Here is a 22,376-nt window from a genome sequence, read left to right on the forward strand (position 1 = left end):
CCAGCATCGGGAGAGGAAGGCGTGTTTCGAAATCGGGGCCGGCCCTTCCACCCGCACCGGAACTAGGGTGCAGGCCTCCGTCAGCTCGGTTCCGGCCTTGGTTACTGGAGGCCCAGCCTGGGGTCTCAGGCTCTGGTTTTGTTGGGTGGCTAAGGCTGACCCTCTGCTCTGCGTTTCCCTGCGTGGAACATGGCTGGATAGCTTGATCGAGGAGGGCCAGCTAGCTTGAGGGCCACCTCCTGCTGTAGGGCGTCCTCATTCCTGAGACTCTGGGCTGGAAGACCCGATTGCCACTTTTACCCCTCCTTCTTGTAGTCACGTGGTGGCTTTGCCATCTGGGATCACTTTGTCACCCCATGCTATGGTGTCATCCCTGAGGTCCTGGGGTTGATAGCAGCCTGAAGGCTTCTGAATGCCCAGAGCTGTCAGATCAACTCACCTGCTCACCAGGGCCACAGGCCTCCCTGGCCACCACCTTTCTCAAAGAGGCCGTCCCTTCCCTGAGCCCTCTCCAAACCCAATCTGACAGGACTTTCTTGCTCCTGGCCTCTCCTGATTTCTGCCATCTTGAACACAGCTTCCCACTGGCCCTTAATTCTATGACAGTGACTTCTCAACCCTCTTCCACAGCCTCCTCTCTCCCTGACCCCCATGTCTCTGGCAGAGAGCCTGTCCGTTCCCATTGTCACCCTGATGCCACCTCCAGGTCTGCATTTCAGCTTACTCCAGGAAATGTCTGTGCCATGCTATCCCATCACCGTGTCTGAAGCCAACCCAATCACACCTACCCCTTTCCCCCAACTCCCGCCTCGCTCAGCCCCAAGTTCAGCCTGTTCCTGTTGGACCATGTTCTTCCCGTCTGACCTCTTTTCATCTCTTCCTCTCCCACCGCAGCAGTCTGTCTCCCTGCCTCCTGTTCTTTGCCTCCCTCCCCACATCCTGCACTCAGTAACCAGGCAATCACTTTAGAGCGAGCTCTCACCACCCTCAACCCTGTTCGGTGCCTTCAAGGGCTCCCCAAACAGGCAGGTCTGGACTCCATGTTGTTTGTACCTTCATTCTGCAGTCCGCGAGCACACATCTGGCTCCGGGCTAGGTTAAGCCTGGCATTCAGTGCTCCTTCCCATGGTCCTCTGGCCAGCCCAAGCCACTCATGAGTGCCTGGCCCTTCCCTGCCTCAGAAATGTCCTCCCTCCTTCCCACCCCAATGCTGGAGGCTCAGCTCAAAGGCCATTGCCCCTGACTCTTTGGTAACCAACCCAGAGTACCCTGCCCAGCTGCCTGCTTCCCTTCTCTGCCTGGCATGCTGTGCTTTGGCCATGGGCCCCAGTCATGCCCAGCAGTGCCCTGTGTGGAGTGGGCAGCAACACATATCCATCTGTTCAGTCACCCCAGGGGCCGCAAGGCAGGGATGTGGGGAAAGGGAAGTTGACCAGTAGCCTCTTGGTAGAGAAGAGGCCTGGTGCTGGGGTTCCCCTCAGGCCTCAGAGACCCCTACTAGGGCTGCACAGCGAGGCCAGAGAGGCCAAAGCCAGAGCTGGCCAAGGGCCCAGAGGCTGCATGTGACCTGGAGGGCAGAGGTGCCTTGTCTCTGGGGAGGGGCCTCAGCTTGGTGCCTGCCGTGCAGGGGTGCTCTATGAGCCTGAGACGGTCCCAGTCAGCCCAGACACTGCCCCAGGCATAACAGTGCTGGCACCTCCTCCTGCTTACCTGGGAAGTGGCAGAAGCTGCCCTCTCTTCCCTGGAAAAGGTAAGGGATGGGTGCTGGACAGTCACTAAGCGGGAAGACTAACAGCTGGGAGGGACGGAGGCAGGGTGGGATCCACTGCCTCACCCCACCTGGAAGACGGCCTGGGCCTGAGCAGGCTGCTCTGGAAGCCATGGCAGTGGAGGGGACCTGGTACCGAGACCCTCCCCCTCAGGCCCCAGCCCAGAAGCTGAAAAGCGGTCACTAGGTACAAAAAGAGACAGCCAAGTCAGGCACCATTTTTTATAAAAACGCATAGTCTCATTTTTCACTCTTTAAAATCACATTCAAAAATCGGCAAAGAAACGCCCCGGGGAATGAGTAGACGGGAGGGGAGGGTGCGCCAACCCAGCCCTCAGGGGGAGAAGGCGCGACACCACACAGGCAGCGCGACTGGCACGAGGGGGCATGCGGTGGGCGAGGCGGCACCCCGAGGCAGCGGCACTGACAGGACGTGGACTGTGGGGCTGGCCAGCCCGGGTAGGGGCACACTGATGGGCTGGGGCGGAGGGTACACTGACGGGCCCCAGCTGGCCTCCTTGCTGCGCTGCCTGCCTACCCAGCCGGCACTGTGTGGGCAAATGGGGTGGCATCTGGCCCAGCATCAGGGAGACCTCAGGCCAGGCAAGGCCATTATGGCCCAATCCTCAGTTGCCTTGCTGTGGTTCCTGAGCCCAGGCGCTGAGGGGGCAAGAGGGGACCTCAGGGAGGGTAGCAGCACCTGCTGCCAGTGCCACCCTCTTGGCTGAGCCCCACAGTGTCCGGGAAGTGGGAGTGGAGGCAGCCAGTGACACAGAGGCTTTTCCTGAATAAGGGCACAGGAGCCCGAGTCACTGTGGAGAACTTGGGGGCCAGGGAGACAATGGGCCCCTCCTCTCGCTAACGCCATGGGGCAGGATAGTGCAGGGCCTGCCCTTCTGCAGCAGGAAAATTCAAGTCGGATCCCTGTGCTGCACCGGCCCCTGGTGAGGGAGGTTGGACCACCCAGCAGTGCCCATTGGCACAGAGCACAGCCCACGGAGCCTAGGGTGGCACAACTTGGCGTGGCATCATCCCTCAGTGAAGGGGTGGGAGGGCTGCGCTCTTCCCCCACAGGAAGACACTGGGAGCGGGCAGCCCCTGGGGTCAGGACGGAGGATGCCGGGCAGTGACTGGGTTGGTGCAGCAGGAGCCGAGGCAAGCAGGCCCCTCCCGGGGGGCTGGGCCAGTCTGGGGCCACAGGAATCACAATAATTATAAAATAAAACCTTTTCCGCTTGGCGGGAAAACAAATAATAAAAATTCAACAAAATAAATTAGAGGTTTATAAAAGGCAGGCGGGCAGGTCAGAGGCCGTTGGCACTGCCGCGCTGGACCAGCGGCACCTTGCTCAGCTCCACCACGGGCGAGCGCGGCTTGTTCTTCATCTTGGGCACCCGCTGCACCAGCTGCTGGGCCTCGCGGTAGGCGTCACGCAGCTCCTTCTTCCACTGCACCAGCTCAGGGTCGCTCTGCACACACCAAGCCCAGCTGTCGGCTGGTGCTCTCCGGAGCCTGCCTGGCCTGGCCCGGCCCCTTGGCCCTCCCGCCCCCGTCCCAGACCCCACTCACATCACACTGCAACACGAACTGCTTCCCACCGCGGATCTTGAGGAGCAGGCACTTGCGCTCCTTGATCTGCGTCTCCTCAACCGACTGGATCTCCTCCATGGTCAGCAGGCTCTGCTGCAGGGCCAGGGACGGTGGTGCGGGTAAGGGCCGGCCCGCCAGCCACCGGGAAGCCCGGCTCCCGACCCCCGCACGGGCTCCTTACCGGGGCCTCGCCCTCACCCCGCCACTCGAGGCGGTTGGGGAACAGGTAGAAGTATCGTCGCTGCCACTGGGTCAGGAAGGGATTGCCCATCTTGGACATGTAGCCATGCATGATGCAGTCCTTGCCCAGGGCGTAGTCTGAGGCGAGAGACAGAGGAGGCTCAGCCGGCCCAGCCTAGGTTGCTTTTTTGTTGTTTTGAGACAGGGTCTCCACTCTGTTGCCCAGGCAGTGGCGCAATCTTGGCTCACTGCAACCTCCACCTCCCGGGTTCAAGCGATCCTCCCGCCTCAGCCTCCCGGGTAGCTGGGAGTACAGGCGCGTGCCACCGTGCCCGGGTAATTTTTTGGTATTTTTGGTAGACACAGGGTTTCACCATGTTGGCCAGGCTGGTCTCGAACTCCTGACCTCAAGTGATCTACGGTCCTCAGCCTCCCAAAGTGCTGGGATTATAGGCGTGAACCACCACGCCTGGCTCCGGCCTGGGTTTCCATCCCAAAGCGGCCACTTTCTGGCTGTGATCCAGGGTGAGTTCCTTAAACCAGAGCCAACTGCTCACTCCTAAGCAGGCGGGGGCCTGGTGCCACAGCAGCGGGCGATCCTCACCTTCCTCGTGGCCCAGCTGTTTGTTCTTGGCTTTCTTACGGGCCTCCAGCCGGTCTGTCTCAGCATTGATGGTGTCAAAGACCGTCTCTGCCACCTCCTGCTGCCACCGCTCCGAGATGGTGAGGGGGAAGTTGCGGTAGAGCTCCTGATCACTGTCCAGTAACTTTGCCAGGTGGACAGGACAGAGGCACATGGATAGACAGATGCCGGAATACCATCAGATGCCGGAATACCCTCAGCCACAGGCTGCCCAGACCCAAGGCCCTGGGTAGGGATGATCAGGGCAAGTGCTACCCCCAGGGAAGTTGGCTGTGGAGGAGCTGAGGCTCACAAGCTGGCAGGGCTGGCATAGGGAATCACAGGTGGCAAGAAGGGACAGGGATCCACCCCCAGGTCAGGATCAGAGCCCAGGGGCAAGAGGCCAGGCAAGGCCCAGTACCTTGATTCCTTTTGTGTCCTCCTCATCGAAGGAGCCAATGTCGAAGGCATCGGCTGCATTCACCTCCCCTCGTGGGGGGATCAGCGGGGGAGGGTACTGCAGCAGAACAGGGGTCATGGGCATTAGTTTGGGGGTGGGGGTGCGGAGCCCCCAAGCCCCTGCTACAGACTGTTACCTTCTGTAAGAAGACCATCTGCCAGTCCAGGGAGCGGAAGAAGGGGCTCTCCTTCACCTCCTGGGCCCTGTGGGGAGGGGCCGGTCATCTGGGTTCAGCACTTCCCCCCAGCCCTGGGCTTCACTCCTGGTTGAGCCACTTTCTGGCTCTGTGAAGTTGGGTAAGTTCCTTAAGACTGATCTGCTTCCTGATCTCTCAAATGGGAGAACAGCAGTTCCTACATCACAGGCTTCTGAGTTTAAGCACTGGTACATTTTACAACCCTGTGCCTAATGCTTAATAAATGTTCAATAAACACAAAAAGCTGCTATCATCACCCTCTGTGACAAGGGTCCCTCTGGAAGCCAGTTACCCGCTGGTTCCAGCAGCTGCAACCCCCAGGGCAGCCCCTCCACTCTGAGAACATTGGACAGGGCTGGCCATGCCCCAACTTGTGAGCTCCTCCAAGGAGGCTGGGACCTTGGAAGGGGCTCTTGTCCTCAGGGGGGTGCAGCCAGCAGCATGCCCAAGGCACCAGGGCACTCACCCTCGGCCCAGGCAGCCCAGTCTCCGGTTGACATCCCTCTGCAGCAACCCCTCCAGCAGGGAGCGGAGTTCAGGGGAGAAGGAGTCGGGCAGCTCCACGGCCTTTGGAGAGGAGTGGGACATAGGCAGGGGCTGAGGAAGAGCACTTGACCCCATCCCAGCTCAGGGGAGAGAGGGGCCCAGGCCCACAGAGACAGGGCGAAGCTTCCTAGCTCGCCCGGCAGTCATGCTCCAACAGCATAGCGAGGGCGAGAGCCTATGGGGCAGGAGGTCTGTCTCAGAGGCCAGAATAGGGGCAGTGGCCGAGATCTCTACCTGCTGGTCGGAACCAAGAGTCACAACCCTGACACTCTCGAGAGCCCCCAGCCCCAGTGGCCTGCACTGAGACCTGCACCCACCACTGTCAATGTCACCCACAGGAGCCCCCAGCCCCCCCTGGTAGCCTCACGCTGAGACCCATATCCACCATGATTAGTGTTAGGAGACCCCATCCCCCCGAGGCCTGGCACTGAGACTCGCATCCACCACTGTGTCACCCACAGGAGCCCCCAGCCCTCCGGGGCCCTGAACTAAGACCTGCACCCACCACTGTCAACATCACCCACAGGAGACCCCAGCCCCATAGGATCCCCCACCCCACTGTGGCCCCAAGCTGAGATCCATACCCACTGTTGCCAGCGTCACCCACAGGAGCCCCCCCACCCCCTGAGGCCCAAGCTGAGACCCGCACCCACCATTGTCAGCGTCATGCGGTCGATCTCATGCTTGTCTTTGGTCTTGTGCTGCCGGAAGGGGCTATGTCTGGGCAAGAGGGGCCAGAAACCAAAGTCAAAGGACAGGAATGGGGAAATGGAGGCAGGCAGTGTGAATGAGCTGTGGGCAAAGTCAGGGACAGTGCCACCCCTAACACCAAGGCAGCTAGCTATGGGCTCCCCTCCTCTGGCTTCCCACCTGAATTGGGGAGGAACTTCTCTCCACCTGACCCACCTGCCCAGCTGGGACAGGTCACTCACCCCCGCAGCAACTTGAAGAGCATGCAGCCCAGAGAGAACCAGTCAGCACTGCTGTCGTAGGCCACGCCCTTCTGCAGGACCTCCGGAGCCATGTACCCGTGGGTGCCCCTGTGGGAGCAAGGGGGCCATGAGCAGGAGTATTGAGGGGTGAGGAGGGGGAGGGTGGCAGGGTACTCACACGCTGGCATGGGGCTTCTTCTTAGAGAAGTCGCAGGCCAGGCCCAGGTCGGAGATCCGCACGTGGCCATGCTCGTCCAGAAGGATGTTGGCTGGCTGTGGAGGAAGCCCAGTGAGCTGCCTGGGATGGCTCGGGATGGGGCCTAGCCAGGCAAGATGCCAGCTGGGTCACTGCTTCACTGGAGAGGACGATGGGTCCCCAAGGAAAGGGCAAAAGTGGAGTCCTCTCTCCTGTCCCCAGTCATAACCTGGACCCAGAGAGTGGGAAGGGCAGGGGTGGAGATGGGAAGACACAGGGCAGCCGTGTCCCAGGAGCCCCACTGCTCTGGGCCTGGTGGCCGGGATGCCGAGAGGAGGGAGAGGACAGCCACGGAGGTGCGGCCTGGGGCCAGCAGGGCAGTACCTTCAGGTCCCGGTAGACCACGAAGCGGTTATGCATGTGCTCCAGGCCCAAGATGATCTCGGCCGCATAGAAGCGCATGTCAGCCTCGGAGAAGACCCCATGCTGGGACAGGTGGTAGTGCAGGTCCCCACCTGAGGGAGGCAGCCCCATAGGCAGCACTCAGCATTCTGCCCCAGCCTCCTGCACCTAGGCCCAGCCCACCCTGGGGCCCGGCCAGCGCTCACCGTTCATGAGGTCCAGGATGAAGCTGAGCTTGTCTGGCGTGTGGAACGCATACGACATGCAGACGATGAATGGGCAGTCCTAGGAGGGGAGGGGAGGGAAGGTCAGCAGGGGCAATGGGGGTTCCAGCACCTCAGTAACAGCCCAGCCTGCCCAGCTCACCCCGGTGCTGACGAGTGAGAGCATGATACGCTCGTTCAGGGCCAGGGTCTCCCCCTGCTTCATCTTGATGCGCTTTTTGTCCAGGCACTTCATGGCATACCTATGGGGCAGAGAGAGGGCAGCAGTCAACACCCACCCTTGACACAGGGGCCCAGGACTGCCTCTGGGGGTTCCTGAGGGAAAGACTAGACCCATGACCAGCCTGTGACACAAATCAGAGACAAGGAGGGCTGGGGCCAGAGAAGCCTGCAGGAGGGTAATAGCGAGGCAAGACAGGGGTGGGTGGGGCAGCACTTGGCCTTGTGCAGAACCCAGTCGTCAGGGCCTCCCAGGATCCCTGCTTCCCCAGCATCCCCCTACGCCAAACAGGGTGCTTACATCTTGCCTGTGTCGGCCTTCCGGCACCCATAGACCTCGCCGAAGCCCCCGCGCCCAATGATGCGATGCACGCTGAAGTCATTCATGGTCAACTGCAGGGCAGCGACAGCTGCGGTCACCACAGGTTGCCTGGGCCCGGCTGTGGGGCAGAGGCACCTGGGCAGCAGGGGCTGGCCCCATGCCAGGTCCCTATACCCGTGTCCTGGCTGTCCTTGCCACACACTTACCTGCTCCAGCCTCCCCATGCCGGCATCCCGGCCCTGACCCCCATAGCCACAGCCCTAGGGGCTGAAGGACAGACACCCCCTGATCTCCCTACTCTCAGCCAAGTCCCAGGCCTGGCTCCCGGGAGAGGAGTAGCAAGGTGCACGGCTTTCCATGCCCCACCCAGCCCCACTCACATGGATGTTGAGCTCCACGTTCTTCCACTGGCAAAACCGTGTGAACTTATCACTGGAAGAGAAGAACCTGGACTCAGGGGCCACTCAGGGTGTGGAAAGAACGATGCTGTTGTGAGCCTACCCCACCTATCAGCCACTCCCCGGGGTCCCATCAGGGTAGATGTGGAAACATCATGAGCTTTAATGTCCTCTTCCAGGAATGAAATGTTGAGGGCCTGCCCACCCACAGTGCCAGACAGGGCTGCTTGGGTGCCCAGCACAGGCCTCGGCCACCTGGCTGTGGCTTCCTGCTGGAATCAGATCAGCATAGAGAGGAGGTCTTCCAGTCTAACCCAGACTTCCTGCTCCCATATCCTTGACAAGTACATCTCCCGTCCCTGCTAGCATACCTCTTGTAACACAGAGCTCACTCCATGGCTGGGCAGCAGTGACACCAAAAAAGCCACTCCCTAAAGCTAGCCAAAATCTGCCAACAATTCCCACCCACTGTGTCAACTCTGGCTGTGAGGGCCATGGGGGCCGTGTGCTCTCCTGCGCCCATCCCTACCGACCCTGATGCTTCTCAGCCCAGGTGGGCCAGCAAAGTGCTACATAGTCCTCGGGAGAGAAAGAGCTACAGGTGGTGTGGCTCTCCTAGCTCCCAGAGAACAGCCTGAGATGGGCTGTGAGCTGCCTGGTGCTGAGGAGGGCAGGGTGAAAGAGGATGACCTGCAGCCTGTCTGACCTCTCAGGAGTCTTAGCAAGGGGGCCACTGACGGACCAGCCACCTGCCAGCTCAGGGCCTAATGAAGGCTGGCGTCTACCCTCCACACCAGCCACATCCCTCTGAGAGTGGCCCCTTCCTCCCCCTTCCTTTTCCACACCACCCCGTGCTCACCTCTCGATGAATTTCTGGAACACATCCCCTCGGAGGTTCTGACAAATCTCTTCGATGTATGGCTAAGGGAGGAAGCTGGAAGTTTGTGACTGAGCCCCTAGAGACCATGGCTGCCCAGGCCCCGCCCCCAGCTGACCAGGCTCTTTGACCCAGGGCTGTCCAAGGTGACCTCGCCTGGGCGGGGACTGGGAGGCACACACCTGGAAGAGATCCGGAGGCACCTGCTTCTTCCCCAGGTGGCCTTGGACATGCTCAGTGGCACTCTTCGAGAAGGGCTGAGGAAGACAGAAGTGGCCATGAATTCTCCACAGTGTCCTCTCTTCCCCTCCCAACACACAGGTGATTCTGGGCGAGCACGCGGGGCCAGTCGAGGACACTCACATGCGAGCAGGCCAGCAGCTCCTTCATGATGTACGAGTCAAAGATCTCCCGGCTGCGGGCCACACGCTCCTCCTCTGTCTCCAGCTTCTCGTACTTCTTGATCTGGAGGACATGATTCCCGCAGGTCATCTATAGCCCGGCATGGCCCAGGGGCGCCTACGCCAGGCGGCTTGTGGATTCCACAGAGCTGCCCCAACCTCCTTCCCTTTCTCTGGTCAGAGCAGGGTCTGGGCCTCTGGGCCTCACCTCCTCGTAGAACTCCACCAAGGGCCTGGCCTCCTCCAGGTGGTTCAGGCAGAAGTCTCGGAAGAGCAGGTACCCTGAAGGCAACCGTATCAGGTCACAGAGCCATGCCTCTCTCAGAGCCCTTCCCATCATTGCAGATGGCATGGTTTGGGGCTCCCTGGGCAGAACTGGGTATGGAGGTGGCAGAGGTGGTCTTGGCCCCAGATAGGGGGTGGGCCAGGCGGCTGCTAAGGCTGCTGCCAACCTGAAGATTCCTGGATTCCGGGTTGGGGCCACTGTGTTTCTACCCTCTTCCTGAAATCTGTTTCCCCAGGCAGCAGCTGGACAGCGATGGGCAGCCAGGGTTGGCACCTGGGCCCCCACTCACTGCAGCAGGGCCCTGTGCCTGCTCTGTGAGGCCAACACCCCCCACCAGGGTGGGCTGTGCAGGTGCAACATGATCCCGTCTAGGGGTTCTGCGATGCTGTGGCCACCAGGGCCAGGTCAGGCTCCAGCCTGCGGGGAAGGTGAGCAGGGGGCTCTGAGGGGCCACACCACTCCTCTGGACCCAGCCCCCCTCCACTGTCTGGCTGATTTGCACAGCAGCCTGAGAAAGTGGCAGGGAGGGCGGGTCCAGCTGGGGAAGCTGAGGCTCAGGGAGCTGGTCAGACACACTGTCTGTGGCAGAGGCTCGAGTGGAACTCAGGGCTCCTCCACCAGGTAGCAGGTCCCTGGGAAAGAGGTTGGGGGCTAGGGACTCAGGGAAGGGGGTACAGAGAGGGGATGGGCCACAGGAAACTGGAGAGGCAAGGTGGGCTACAGGAAAGGCTGTCAGGAGACCCCAGATAGGGTGTCCTCATGCTTGAATGAGGGGCCTGGGCCCTGGGACCTGGCCTCCGTGCACTACCAGGGGACAGAGGCTCTCCTCAGGCCTTCAGTCTGACACGGTGACCGAGTTCATGCTGGGTGGCCTCCCAGGTGTTCAGGGACACTGCCTGGGCACCTGGGTCAGAAGGGCAGCCATCACTTCAGTCATCACTGCCTGACCTTTAGGGTAGGGTCTTTGAGGAACAGGGTGGGGCTTCACAGTGGGCACAGTGCTCTCATCTGACCCTGACAGGCCTGCGCAGTGGGACTCATGAGTCCCATCTCCCAGATAAGGACACCATCAACTCAGAGAGGCGAAGCAACTGGCCCAAGGACACATGGCACAGGCCTGGGACCCAAATTTTGTGCTTCCTGACACACCGACTCCCCGAGGCTGATCTCCAATGCCTGATCCTATTGGGCCAGGATACTGTCTGTCCAGAGCTCAGCTCCTGTTCTCGGGAAGGCCAAATAAGAGCCATGTGGGCTGGCACCTGCTTCCTCAAGACCTGCCCCAAGCCTGCCCTCTAGGCCAGGTCCACAGGGTGGGTCGCATAAGACTCCTGACAGCAGGCATCAGACAGCAGCTGGAGAAATAGAGGGCCAGCGCCAGGCAGGTTGCTTACAAAGAGGGCCCATGGGGTGGGGCGGGGCCAACCACAGCTCAGCAGGCGCCACAGGAAGGGCCCCGCCTCTTCCTGTCAGTTCTACCAACGGCCCAGAGCAGCTGCGGCAGCGCCAAGGGGAAGCTGCAACTCTCAAAAACAAAAACCCCAAAGGAGGAACTTCCCTGATGGCCCTGGAAGACTCTGGGCCCCCACCCCCACCATGGGGCTCCCTGGGCTGATGGCCAGGGTCTGGGAGGCATGCGGGGTCACCGAGACTTGGACCAACCCCTGGGGTCTCACTGAGTGGATGGGAGGCCAAACCTCCAGAGAGTGGGGAGCACAGGTGGGCTGGCTGGGGTAGAGGCAAGAAGTCAACCCTAGTGGCTGGCAGAGCCACTGCCATACTCACCCAGCTTCTGGGAGAAGATCTTCTCAAAGGTCACCTCACCCCGGTCCTCCAGGTATTTCTGCATAACGCTGCGGATGCTGAGGGATAGGGGGCACAGTAAGCAGAAGCCCCCAGAGCCCCGTCAGGGCTGCAGGCCCAGAAATATGAGCTGAGGGCACTGCTGGTGGTGTCACTGCTCCCTCCAGGAAGGAGGCCACCCTGTTGGGTCTACTCACTTATCCCAGCCACAGGTCAGACCAGAGGGCTTTGAGGAAGTCTTTGCCTGCACCACCCTTGCCAGGCTGTGTCCCCAAAGGCCAGGGTGGCCAGCAGGTGGCCCCCTGCTCAGAGGCCCACGGCCTGTGGGGTCTGGTCCCAGTGCTGCCAGTGGCTGGCTTTGGGAACTTGGCCAAATCACAAAAGCCTGGTTTGTGAGCTGATGAACAGATACACATGTGGCATCTCCACACAGTGGCACACAGCTCAGCTATAAAAAGGAACAAGGCACCAACTCGGGCCACCACATGGATGATGCTTGAAAACATGAGGCTGAACAAAGCCAGTCACAAAGGGTCATAGCATGATGTGAGATTCCACTCATGTGAACAGATCCACAGACACAGAATGCAGATCCGTGGCTGCTGGGGCTGGGGGAAGGGCGAGGTGTGACTGCTGGTGGGGAATGGGGTTTCTTTTTGGGGTAAGGGTTGCACAACATGGTGAATGTACTAAAAACTACTACATCGCATAATAAAAGTGAATTTTGTATGAATTACATCTCAATTTTCTAAATTGTAAGAAAAGGCCATGTCTTCGTTCATGTGTCCCTAGTGCTCAGATATAAAATGTGACCTCTGCCCTGGGGTGCTTGGTATGGCCGTAGGGGAGGGCCTGGCCATTGTGATCCCCAAAACCCAACCCGACATCCCCACCCTGTTTATCTCACCCCCACACTGAGCGCTGTCTGGGAGAGCCACACCAGGCTACATTCCCTGCCTTAGATACCACCTAACTGTCCCCTCCTGCCCTCTCCTGGGCCACCTCCAGCTCAGCCCTGTCTGTCCCAACAGCCAGCAGTGGTTGGCATCTGGTCTTCACTAGTCTGGGCTCCTGGGGTAAAGCATAGCTGCCATACTGAGGGTGTGTGGGGGGCTGGGGGCTTGTAGGGCCAATACACCTGAGCCCATGTCACGCTCATGTGGCCCTGCAGGATTTATGGGGCCACCAGCAGGCTTCCCGTGAAAAGACTACAGCTGGTAGAGACTTGGATCCACAAGTCCAGGCTCTCTGTGCTTGGCACGGCCCCTGCCTCTCTGCACCCCTGGCCCTGACCCTAGGAGCCCAGCCCAGAGCTGGTCGGACTGGCCACCCAGGCTGTGGTCACAACGACCTGCTACACATCTACCCATGAGGCGCTGTGTACATCATGTGTAAGCTACCCCTGCTCCAGGCAGCCCTGCCCAGGGCATGGTTCTGACCCTGTGATGCCAGAGAGCATGTGCAGAGGCCTTGGGAAGGGGTGGAGGCTTCTGGGTCAGGGAGAGGCTGTGTGGAGAAGGTGAACTCCACTGGTTCCTGGAGGGCAAAAGGAATGTCAGCAGGTGGCCAAGCCAGGGAGGTCGGTGAACGTGGGAACAGACAGGAGAGAGTATGCCCAGGGAAGAGCAAGAGGCCAACGGGGCAGGGGAGAGGGCACATAAAGGCCATGGTCAGAGGAAGGGCAGGGCCTTGCAAACCAGGGGGCTTCAGAGCCAAGGAGTAGCAGGGAGAGCAGGACTCAGGAGGCTCGGCCCAGGGTGGTGGTGGCCCCACTCCACTGGAGGCGCCATGGGGAGGAAGCCCAGGCAGAGGCAACACTTGGCTAGGAAGAAGGGGAAGAGGGTGGGTGGTAGAAGGCTCGGGCTGTTGGGGAGAAGGGTTATGAGGCCAGCCCTGGGAGGGCTTCCAGGCTTTGGGCCCGAGGGTCTGGAAGAGCAGCAGCTCCAGCCCGAAGAGCAGTCTGTGCAGAGTGGTTCCCGGCAGAGTGGACCTGGCCTGTGGACCCTGCCTGGCCTCTGGCCTTGGGTTCGAGGGGGCTCCTATCCGTTTCCGCTGGGTACTGTCCTCCCAAGAAGGGCTGCAGTGGAACCCGGGCCTTGGCCCCTGATCTAACTTGGTTCAAGCCTTCCTCAGGAAAGGCCATGTGAGATAGCATGAGCCAGCAGGGCTGCCGTGAGCACGGTCCGAGACCGCCACTCTCTCGCCTGCTCCCCACCCTCAGAGGCTGGGAGGGGCAGTGATCTCTTCCAAGTGTCTCCAACAGGAAGTAGGACACTAAAGACAAGGATGGGCCTAGGTGACCCTGAGTTTGCATCCTGTGACTCCTTTGGAACAGACCCTGCCGGGCTGGGAAGAGGAGAGCCCGTGCCCCCACCAACCGGAGAGCGAGGATGACCTCGAAGAACTGACAGGAACTCCGAGGATGGGCCCCTCGTCCACGCCAGCACAGCCGCCCCTTCAGGCCACACGCCAGCTCATGTCCACCAGCCACCATCCACCATCAAGGACATGCTTCCCGGCCTGTGGGACTCCCAGGGACACAGGAAACAGTGGACAGAGACTGGTGCTTCTCACACAGCAGGGACTGCATAAAAAATCTGTTTCACTGAGAAAGACAGTCTCTGCCCTCGGTGCCTACAGACAGAAGGCCCGGGCCCTGGGTGGCCTTGGGGCACAGGCTGTGCACTGGGAGACCGGGGTGTGGAGAAAACCACAAGGCCAGGGGCCCACATCTCATGTGGGAGGTGGGCCAGGAAGGCGGGGCCTTTGCCACCCCTCGCCTCAGCTCTGGGTGCTCTGCTTTTGCGCCTAGATTTTGAGTTTTGGGATGCAGAAGAGGATGAAAAAAAGCAATTAAATCACAAAATGCCAGTCTTCTGGGGCAATGGAGGGTCAAGTGGGTATGACCAGGTGCTGGTCAGGCGGAAGGTGGAAGATGGCAGATACAGATGACAGGCAAAACCATTCCAGCCTGTGGGGGTCACCCGCTAGGAGCCGGGCATGGTCCTGCGAACGGGAGCTGTGGGGCTTCAGCGGTAAGCCCCACTGACCTCCAGACTTGCTTCCTGGGAGCCTGCCAAACTGCTGCCAGCTTGGCAGAGGGAATGACTACCTAGGAGCCAGGGAAGAGCCACTGCCACTTCTCAACTGGACACACAAAATCTCCAAGGGGGAAGCATGCTCGCTAAGTGACCCTGCCTACAACAGCCTGGGGAACCTGCCGGGCACGGCCTTTCTCCTTCCTAGGGAACAGCAGGAAGCAGGACCCGGGGCTCGGAGGCTATCTCTCCCCTCAACAGCCACCCCTGGGCATGGCCACCGCATTCTTCCCAGCCCACAGCATTCTACTTTCTTCCTTAAAAAGAAAAAAATGTTTTTTAAATAAAATAAACACCCCCCCCGCCCCGCCGCCACAAGAAACCAAACACAAGGTCAGGCATGAGCAGAGTCCTTGAATGGAAGGCCCCCAAAGTGGCAATTTTAGGGTTTCCTGTCTATCCCCATGGGTCTGGCAGCCAAGGGAACTGGCAGGTTGGAAGAACATGCCACTGGGGGCAGCTCCTGCCAGGGTGGCAAGCATGGGCGGGCACGGGGGCAGGGCAGCCTCCTGGGCTGCGTCACCTTGTCTCCAACACGGCTCCAGAGTCTGGAGTGGCAGTGAGCCCAGAGTGTGTCCCTGCCCCAACTCAGGTCAGCAACCCTGAGATTCAGGGGCACATGGCTCCCAAGATCCACTCCGGAGCATCAGGAGAACCAAGTGGCCTCAACAGTCCCAGGTGGAAAGACCCTCAGGTTCCCAAGGCCTTTGGGGAAGGGCCTCAGAGCCACCTTTGCTCTGACTGTGGGATGGGTGCCTGGGTTCCAAATGGCCCTCCCCGCCTCCTTCCCTGGGAGGCCAGGCCTGGTCACAAACTTTAAATGTCCATTTTCCCCACCTGTAAAATGAGGATGTCAACGAGATACTGAATCGCCACCACTGCACTGGCCGTTTACAAAGCCTGGGCGGACACAGCAGGAGGGGGGACTCCTAAGATGCCAGGCTGGCCATGCTGCCCACCGTGCCTTGCCTGATGGGCCGTGGGAGACAGTGGCCCGAGCCCCGTTCCTCAGCACCCTACAGCTCACCAACAGTCCACAGTGGAATCACCCAGTAACCGGTCTCGCTTGAGCCTCTTCTCCACACTTGCCGTGTCCTCGGAGGACGGGGCCTGTGGCCAGGGCTGAGCCGAGCAGGGTGGCTGGGACTCCCCTGCTTGCAGACCAGCTTCAGGCACTGCATGGCTTCACTGCGGCCCAGAGGGCAGAGCCTGAAGCCTGCCCTGCCAAAGTCAAGGGCTCCTTGTACAGAGGTGCTTAGTGCCCGCGAGGCCCGCCCAGCCCTGGGAGGGAGTGGTCAGCCCCACTCCCAGCACCACGGCAGCGAGGACAGCCTGCACCAGCTCCTGCTGCTCCCAGAGCAGGCCCAGCCCGACGCTGGTGACAGAAGGCAGTGAGCAGCTGTAGCACTGAGTGCTGGGTGACAGGAAGGAGTGGGCACTGAGGGGAGCACTTCCGGTAGCTTTTGGCACCTCATGGTTCAGAAGAAATGCAAAGTCCAGGCCATGCTCTGTGGCCTGGGCTCCCTCAGGTGGCTTCTGCTCAGCGTCAGAGGCCATAGCTGTGTGAAAAGGAGGGGGTGACAAGTCAGAGGCAAAGACACTCTTGCCGACAGCGAGGAAACCGAGGCTGGAGGAAGCTGACTGGGCCACATGCTCCAAAGCCCACAGTGAGTGAGCAGCAAAGAAAATGTCCAAAGGCTCCCTGAGAAATGACCTCCCACCACAGCACCCTCCACTCTCCCCTTGACCTCTGTGGAAGAGCTGGGTATGGGGTCGGAGGACCCTGACATGTGCCCAGCCTCTGGCCTGGCGGCCTTCCTTACCCCGACCACAGGCTGCAGGAAGCGGGCAGCCCCCACTCCTAGGAACCTAGGATGGAGGCAGCCTCGGCTGACAGCTGGCAGCCAGGGGCCATGGTTTCTGTGCCCCTAGTGCAACAGTGATGCTAAAGCTTTAATCCAGGACGACGCAAACTGGCACGAAGGCTACAAGCCTGGCAGGTCTGGTGCAGCCATTCTGGGAACCATCGTGGCCTGGGAGATGAGCATTCACCAGCCAGCGATGCAGGGCCTGTGGCTGCCGCCAAGGTGCTCCCTGTGGCATTTCCAGGAAACCTGACACCAAGGTGGCAGCAGCAGGAGGAAGTCCCCTGGGGCTTCTTAATATTTCTCAATGACTCTCCCTGGGGCCAACAATGTCCTCAGAGCTCAAGGACCAAGGACAGGCCTATAGACCAAATGGGAAAGATCAGCCCAAACCGTCAGGTCCAAGGCAAGCCCTGAGCAGGGGAGAGAAAAGGCAAGCCCTGAGCAGGCGCCGCACAGGCAGCCAGGATCTGCAGCAGCTCGGGCTCCGGAACGTCGCGGCGGCCACAAAGCAGCTCCCTTGCGGGGATGATTGGGAAGAGGCACTCTGGCGGCCTTGTCAAATGTCACGGCTTCTTCACAAATATGACACAAGCACCCACACCCTGCAATTTACTGCCGACATGGAGACCGTAATCTACATCACGTTAGAATGCACCAAGAACAAACTTCCAGAACTCCGTGCCCTGCAGTTGCCAGGAGGAGGCTGTCCCCCACCCCAAACACAAGATGGTTTCTAGAGTCAGAAAACTGTCCCCACCAGGGAAAGAGCTGCCAACATATTAATACCAGAAAAACCCACTTCTGCCAGCATAGACAGGTCCCTTTGCAGTAAGCAGGATGTTATTGTTTCAGAAAAAAGCTGCAGCCAAACACCTGATTTTTAGCATCTCATTTGCAGCAGAGTAGAAATAATGTGAATATAGCTCCATCCAGCAGCAGAAACTGACCCATGGGGAGCCAGCGGAGAGTCGGGAAGGGGCCCGGGAAGAAGGGGCAGGTGTGAGGGAGGCTGTGCGTCCTCAAGGGCTATATTGTGCTTTTGGTATCTGCTGTGTGTTCCAAGGCAAGAGCATAATATCCTCAAAGCAGCAACCAACTGCACGCAGTCCAAACCCACCAGCAGCCTGAGCACTCGGCCCCTCTGCCAAGCCCACCTGGGTGCAACCTAGGCATGGGGAGGAGACGCTGGCTGCGGATTGTGCCTTCACCTGACGTCACCAGGAACTTACTACTAGGAATTGATCGTGCATTAATAGGACACCTCATTCTGAGTTAACAGATCCCAGATTCTCCTGCACAGATTCCAACCTGCATTGCTCACACTCCCTTCAAATCCATTTACTCAGGTAATGGTGGGCGGGCGACTTAATGGCAAATAAGTGAAACCCATGCTCTAGAAAGGAAAACAGATGGGAAAGACATCCCAGAGCCCCATTCCTGGGGAACAGCAGCGCTTCAAAGGCCCAGAGGGAGTGACTGCAGGAAAGATCATCTTGTTTTCAGGGAAAGGAGTCGGGAGAACGCTGCCGCTGAAGTGGAAACTTCTGGGTAAGGGACAAAGACTGGAAGCAGCAGGGTTTCAGCGGGTGCTGCAGGAATGGAGGAAGGAGGGAGGGAGAAAAGCTTCCAGCTGGACCCCTTCCCCCACAAATCGAGGGCAGGAAGTTCTGGCTGCAAAGAGTTAACAGGAATGCGGCAGCAGTGGAGGAACAGGGGCAGGGTCTGGGAAGATGGGGAAGCCAGAAAGGGGCAGGAAGGAGGAAACTCTCCGTGGGGGAGGGACCAGGAAACAGCCAAGAAATCAGGAGGCTGCAAGAGGCACCCAGCTCTGAAAATCTGCTGCTGGGGCTGCCACTGTCACCGGGGAGGGCTGGGAAACCTCCTGGGACCGCCCAGTCAGGGTTCTCAGCTAGGAGCCCAGAGATTAATTACATGAGGCCTCAGTGGTCATATTAAGCAAATGATGATAATTACAAGACTACTGGCTGCTAGGAAAGGGAGACAGCACTTCCTTCAGGGCAAGGCCCAGACCACAGACCCTGAGAGTGAAGGGGCAGCCCCCTCATTTTACCGAGGTGGAAACTGAGGCAGGCCCACTGGGACTAAGGGACTCGCCTGGGTCCCACATGAGCTGGTGGTATTACAGAGGGAGAAGCCAGGTCTCCCATCTTCCAGATACACAAGGCTGCATTACGCTGCCCCTTCCACAAGAAAGTCGGGGAAAGGGACTGTGTCCTCGGATTCTATAGGGTGACAGAAGAGGAAGCCCCTGTGCCAACTCGGTGTAGCACTGTGCCCAACCACTCCCATTCCCTAGCCTTTGGAATGCAGAGCTGTGATGCCAGCCCAGCTCCTGGCCAAGCCACATCTCCAGGCACCAGCCATGGGGGTGCTGCCAAGGTGGGCCACCCCAAGGTGTGAACAATTCCCAGTGGTACCCTATCACAGGGAGAAGCCACAGCCCCTCTCCCCGCCTCTGCCCTTGACCTTGTGTGTATGAGGAAGACAGGCTCCTGTATCTGACAGTGCCCTGAAGTGGAGCTGCCCCTCAGTGCAGCAGCCTTGCCAGGGCAGCTCCATCCCAGCCAACGGAGAGGAGGCTGAGCCTGGTGAACTGTGACAGCTGATGGCCCCAGATGAGGGGTGCCAGTCAGCCCACACTGCAAAATGCGGACAGGGGCGACAGCAGTGGTGTACAGGTGTGGGTGGAGGGGTACAGCACAACAGAGAAACGGCACTGGCCTGTGTGGTCCAGAAACCCAAGGCCCCATTCCAGCTTTCCTCTGTGATGAGGACACGACTCCTCCCATCCCTGAGTCTCAATGACTCTAATTGCTAAAGGGGAGAATCCCAGCTGCTGGGTCTGCCTCCCACAGCTGTCAAATGGACAAAATGAAGTAAAAAGCACTCTGCAAACTGGAAAGTGCCAAACGTGAGACACAGCAGGATCACCTTCCCAGGTTGGGGATCCTCTGCCCCCCTGGGTGTGCAAGGCATTATGCAAAGGGTGGCCTGCCTCCAATGCCCCAGCCCTGGAACCCCAGGCAGGGCAGCCTGCAGCCCTTCCCAGGCCTCAGCATACTGACATTCGGCACTAGTGCCTCCAGTCCATTTCACAGATGTGGGTAATTTGCTGAAAGCCATGCTGCTGATGGTGACCCAATGTGAAAATCTAGGCTGCCCAGCTCGGCCTCCTGCTGTCCTCCTAGAATCCCAACTGACCTTGTTTCTGTTCAGGACTGCATGGGGCATCACACAGTCCTGGTATTTCTTGAGCAACTACTACATGCCAGGCATCATCTTGCCAGCTTCACAGGTTGGTTGTTGACTGAACTGAGATGACAGATGTCAAAATAAGTCAGTAATAATTCCTATCATTATTGCTATCACCACCATCACTACCATGGATAGGAAAGAGAACAAGAAAAGAAGAACATCTTGTTTCTCAGGGTTCCAACACCTGCAGAGCCAAGCCAAGGCGGCGCCCCATCTGAAGCAATGCATTCTGGGGAGAGATTACCCGAAGGCAGAGAGTTCCAGAAAAGGCCCCGCCTCACACGTTGCAGAACTCCATCCTGCAGGGGGATCTCGAGGCTGCGGCCACCAAGGAGAGCCGTTTCGAGCCCTAGAGGCTGACTCCCCCATTTCCTCCCTCGTGGCGTTGTCATTTCTGAACTCGTTTCTGTACTAACTGTCACGGCTCCCTGGACAGCCCCCAGCTGACAGTCAGTCTGGTTCCTGTTTTGAGAAATCTGATTGTAAATGTCTTAGAAAAAAATAAAGGCTCTAACGGCCTTTTCAAAACGCAGACCAATTTTCCTCTCTCAGGCTTGATGTTCAGTCAATCTGAACACCCAGTGAGCAGGGCATGGCAGAGGGGGCCAGTGAAGGCCACGGCATGGCGCCCCTGCAGTGTCAGCCAGGGCTGAGACGGCTGCTTCAAAGGCCGAGGGACACCGCAGAGTCACAGCTCTTATTTCACACCATCCACATTTCACAGATGAGAACTCCAAGGCCCAGTGCGAGAAGGGTGGGTCGCAAGATAAGACCCAGAGTCACACGATAAGACCACAGCAGTGCGGACAGGCCCCAGTGGGCATCAGGAGGCTAACTGTCAAGCATGCACGAGGAGTTGCCACACGACACAAGGAATCGTGGCAGGCACATCTGCTCCCTGGCACAGGCCAGAGTAGCCGATGAAATGTAGAACCGGAAATCTGAAGCCCTGATCTGTTGGCCAGATGCCACCTGGGGACTACCTGTGTGACACTGGACAGGCCACTCATCTCTGGAGCTTCAGTTTCCCCACCTGTTCCACAGGGACAAAAGCCACACCTGTCCTCCCTACCCCACGAGAGGCTCACACAGTGGAGAGAGACTCTGTCAGCCATAAAATGCTGGACAAACCGCAGCAATTGTCCACATCCTGTGTACTTTTATACCTACATCCTGAACAGTCTAAACTTTGATACCAGGTGTGATGTCAGTTGTCTTACAGAGAGGTGGCAGCTAATGTCCAGCTGTTGCAGGTGTGCTGGGAGGGCCCCTGGTCAACAGCACCCACAGGGCACCATATGCAGGGCCCGCCAGAGGAGGAATGTGGGGGAGAGGGCACAGGGGTTGTTTCCCCCACCTGAGCGCAGTCTGAGGGTTAGGGTGCCCGCAGCACCCCAGGTCCTGCACACCACGCCGCCCTGAAAGCATTCTCAAGCCCAAATCCAGGACAGCGGCCTCACCAGAGGGTGGAAGAAGAGTCCGGAAGACTGGCTGTCCCCCCACACCTCACATAAGTGTAGACTGGAGGAGAGACGGGTGGGGGTAGCAGAAACCCCAAGGCGGGTGCCAGGAACAGGGACAGCAAAAGGGTGAGTGACATCGTCAGGCGAGGTAAATGGTGGTCGGCGGAGGGGAGGAGACCCCACAGGGACCAAGGGCTGCTCGGAGGAGGATGAAGGGGTGCACCGGACCCCTGTGGGAGAAGGCGGGAGCCAGAGGCTGACAGCGACCGGCGGGGCGGGGGGCCGAAGGAGCGCGATAAGGAGGCAGCAGGGCGGCCGGGGGTACCCGAGCGGGTCCAGGGGCCGATGGGGCTGAGGAGCTCAGGAGTTGGGGCGCTCCAGGCTCAGGCGCCAGGGTCAGGGGCTTAGGGTCTGGATCGCAGGCGCCAAGGCCGCGCTGCTCCGGGCTGGGAGGCCGACAGGGGGTCTCGAGGACCGGCCTCTGGGGTCCGGGTCGCGGGGTCCAGCGCGGGGCCCCTGGTCTGGGGCCGCGACCGTGGCGCCCGCGGGGTCCTGCTGGGGCCGCGGGCGGCTTCTCCTCACCTGGGCTCGGGCAGCAGGATCTTCTTGCTGGCGCGCGCGGCCGGTGTGGCCTTGCTCTTCTCCATGGCCATCAGGTAGCTCACGTCGGCCAGCACCGCCTCCAGGTCCGCCATCTTGGCGGCGGCGCTGCCTCCTCCCGCCGCCGCCGCCGCCGCCGCCGCCGCCGCTCCCGCTCGCTCGGCGCTCGGCCCGGCCCGGCCGCGGCTCGCTCGGCCTCGGGCGCCGCCGCCTCCCGCCTGGCCCCACTCGGCGCCCGCGGCTCCACTCGCCGCCGCTCACAGGCGGCGCCGCCCCATGGTGCCGGCTCGGGCCCGGCCCCGGCTTGCGCTCCGCTCCCGCCGGGACTGCAGTCGGGGCGCCGCCGCCGCCACCCGCGCGCCCGCGCCCCGGAGCCGCCGCCGCCGCCTCCGGCCCCGCCTGCCGCGCACAGCGCCAGCGAGCCCGCTAGGGGCCGAGCCGGGCGGGCGGCGGCGCCCCCTGGAGGCCACGCGGAGCCTGACCCCGAAGCAGACCTGAGACCGCGGGCTCAGTCCCGGGCCTCGACCACGGCCCAGGATGCTGGGCGGCGACCCAGGCCTGGAACACGACAGGGACCCGGCACCGAAGACGACCCCAGACCCACTCCCTGACCATAACCTCGGGTCACATCTCCGGATTCCAGGCTCCC

The 22,376-nt window shown here is 60.1% G+C and overlaps 1 protein-coding gene across 1 annotated transcript; it reads right to left on the reverse strand.

The window, feature by feature from the left end:
• Positions 1-1,976: 1,976 nt before the first annotated feature.
• GRK2 (G protein-coupled receptor kinase 2) lies at positions 1,977-22,123 on the reverse strand. Its single transcript, XM_017537364.1, has 21 exons — positions 21,710-22,123; positions 11,405-11,481; positions 9,542-9,615; positions 9,296-9,397; positions 9,115-9,189; positions 8,915-8,976; positions 8,038-8,089; positions 7,637-7,728; positions 7,259-7,358; positions 7,099-7,177; positions 6,875-7,005; positions 6,473-6,567; positions 6,295-6,402; positions 6,016-6,082; positions 5,283-5,383; positions 4,757-4,823; positions 4,582-4,677; positions 4,143-4,305; positions 3,540-3,676; positions 3,338-3,451; positions 1,977-3,237 (listed from the first exon to the last, which is right to left on the reverse strand). The coding sequence occupies exons 1-21, from the start codon at positions 21,820-21,822 to the stop codon at positions 3,073-3,075; spliced, it is 2,070 nt and encodes a 689-aa protein (XP_017392853.1). The 5' UTR covers positions 21,823-22,123; the 3' UTR covers positions 1,977-3,072.
• Positions 22,124-22,376: the final 253 nt, after the last annotated feature.

Source organism: Cebus imitator, unplaced genomic scaffold (assembly GCF_001604975.1).
Source record: "Cebus imitator isolate Cc_AM_T3 unplaced genomic scaffold, Cebus_imitator-1.0 Scaffold102, whole genome shotgun sequence".
Taxonomy (NCBI): domain Eukaryota; kingdom Metazoa; phylum Chordata; class Mammalia; order Primates; family Cebidae; genus Cebus; species Cebus imitator.

What these genes read in the sequence shown, in the direction of transcription:
- GRK2 (XM_017537364.1), bottom strand. Translation starts at nt 21,822, where the DNA reads ATGGCGGACCTGGAGGCGGTGCTGGCCGACGTGAGCTACCTGATGGCC. An exon ending in TGGTGGAGTTCTACGAGGAG is followed by an intron (nt 9,398 to 9,541) that starts GTGAGGCCCAGA and finishes CATGTCCTCCAG; the next exon opens with ATCAAGAAGTACGAGAAGCT. An exon ending in CTCTTCAAGTTGCTGCGGGG is followed by an intron (nt 6,083 to 6,294) that starts GTGAGTGACCTG and finishes CCTCTTGCCCAG; the next exon opens with ACATAGCCCCTTCCGGCAGC.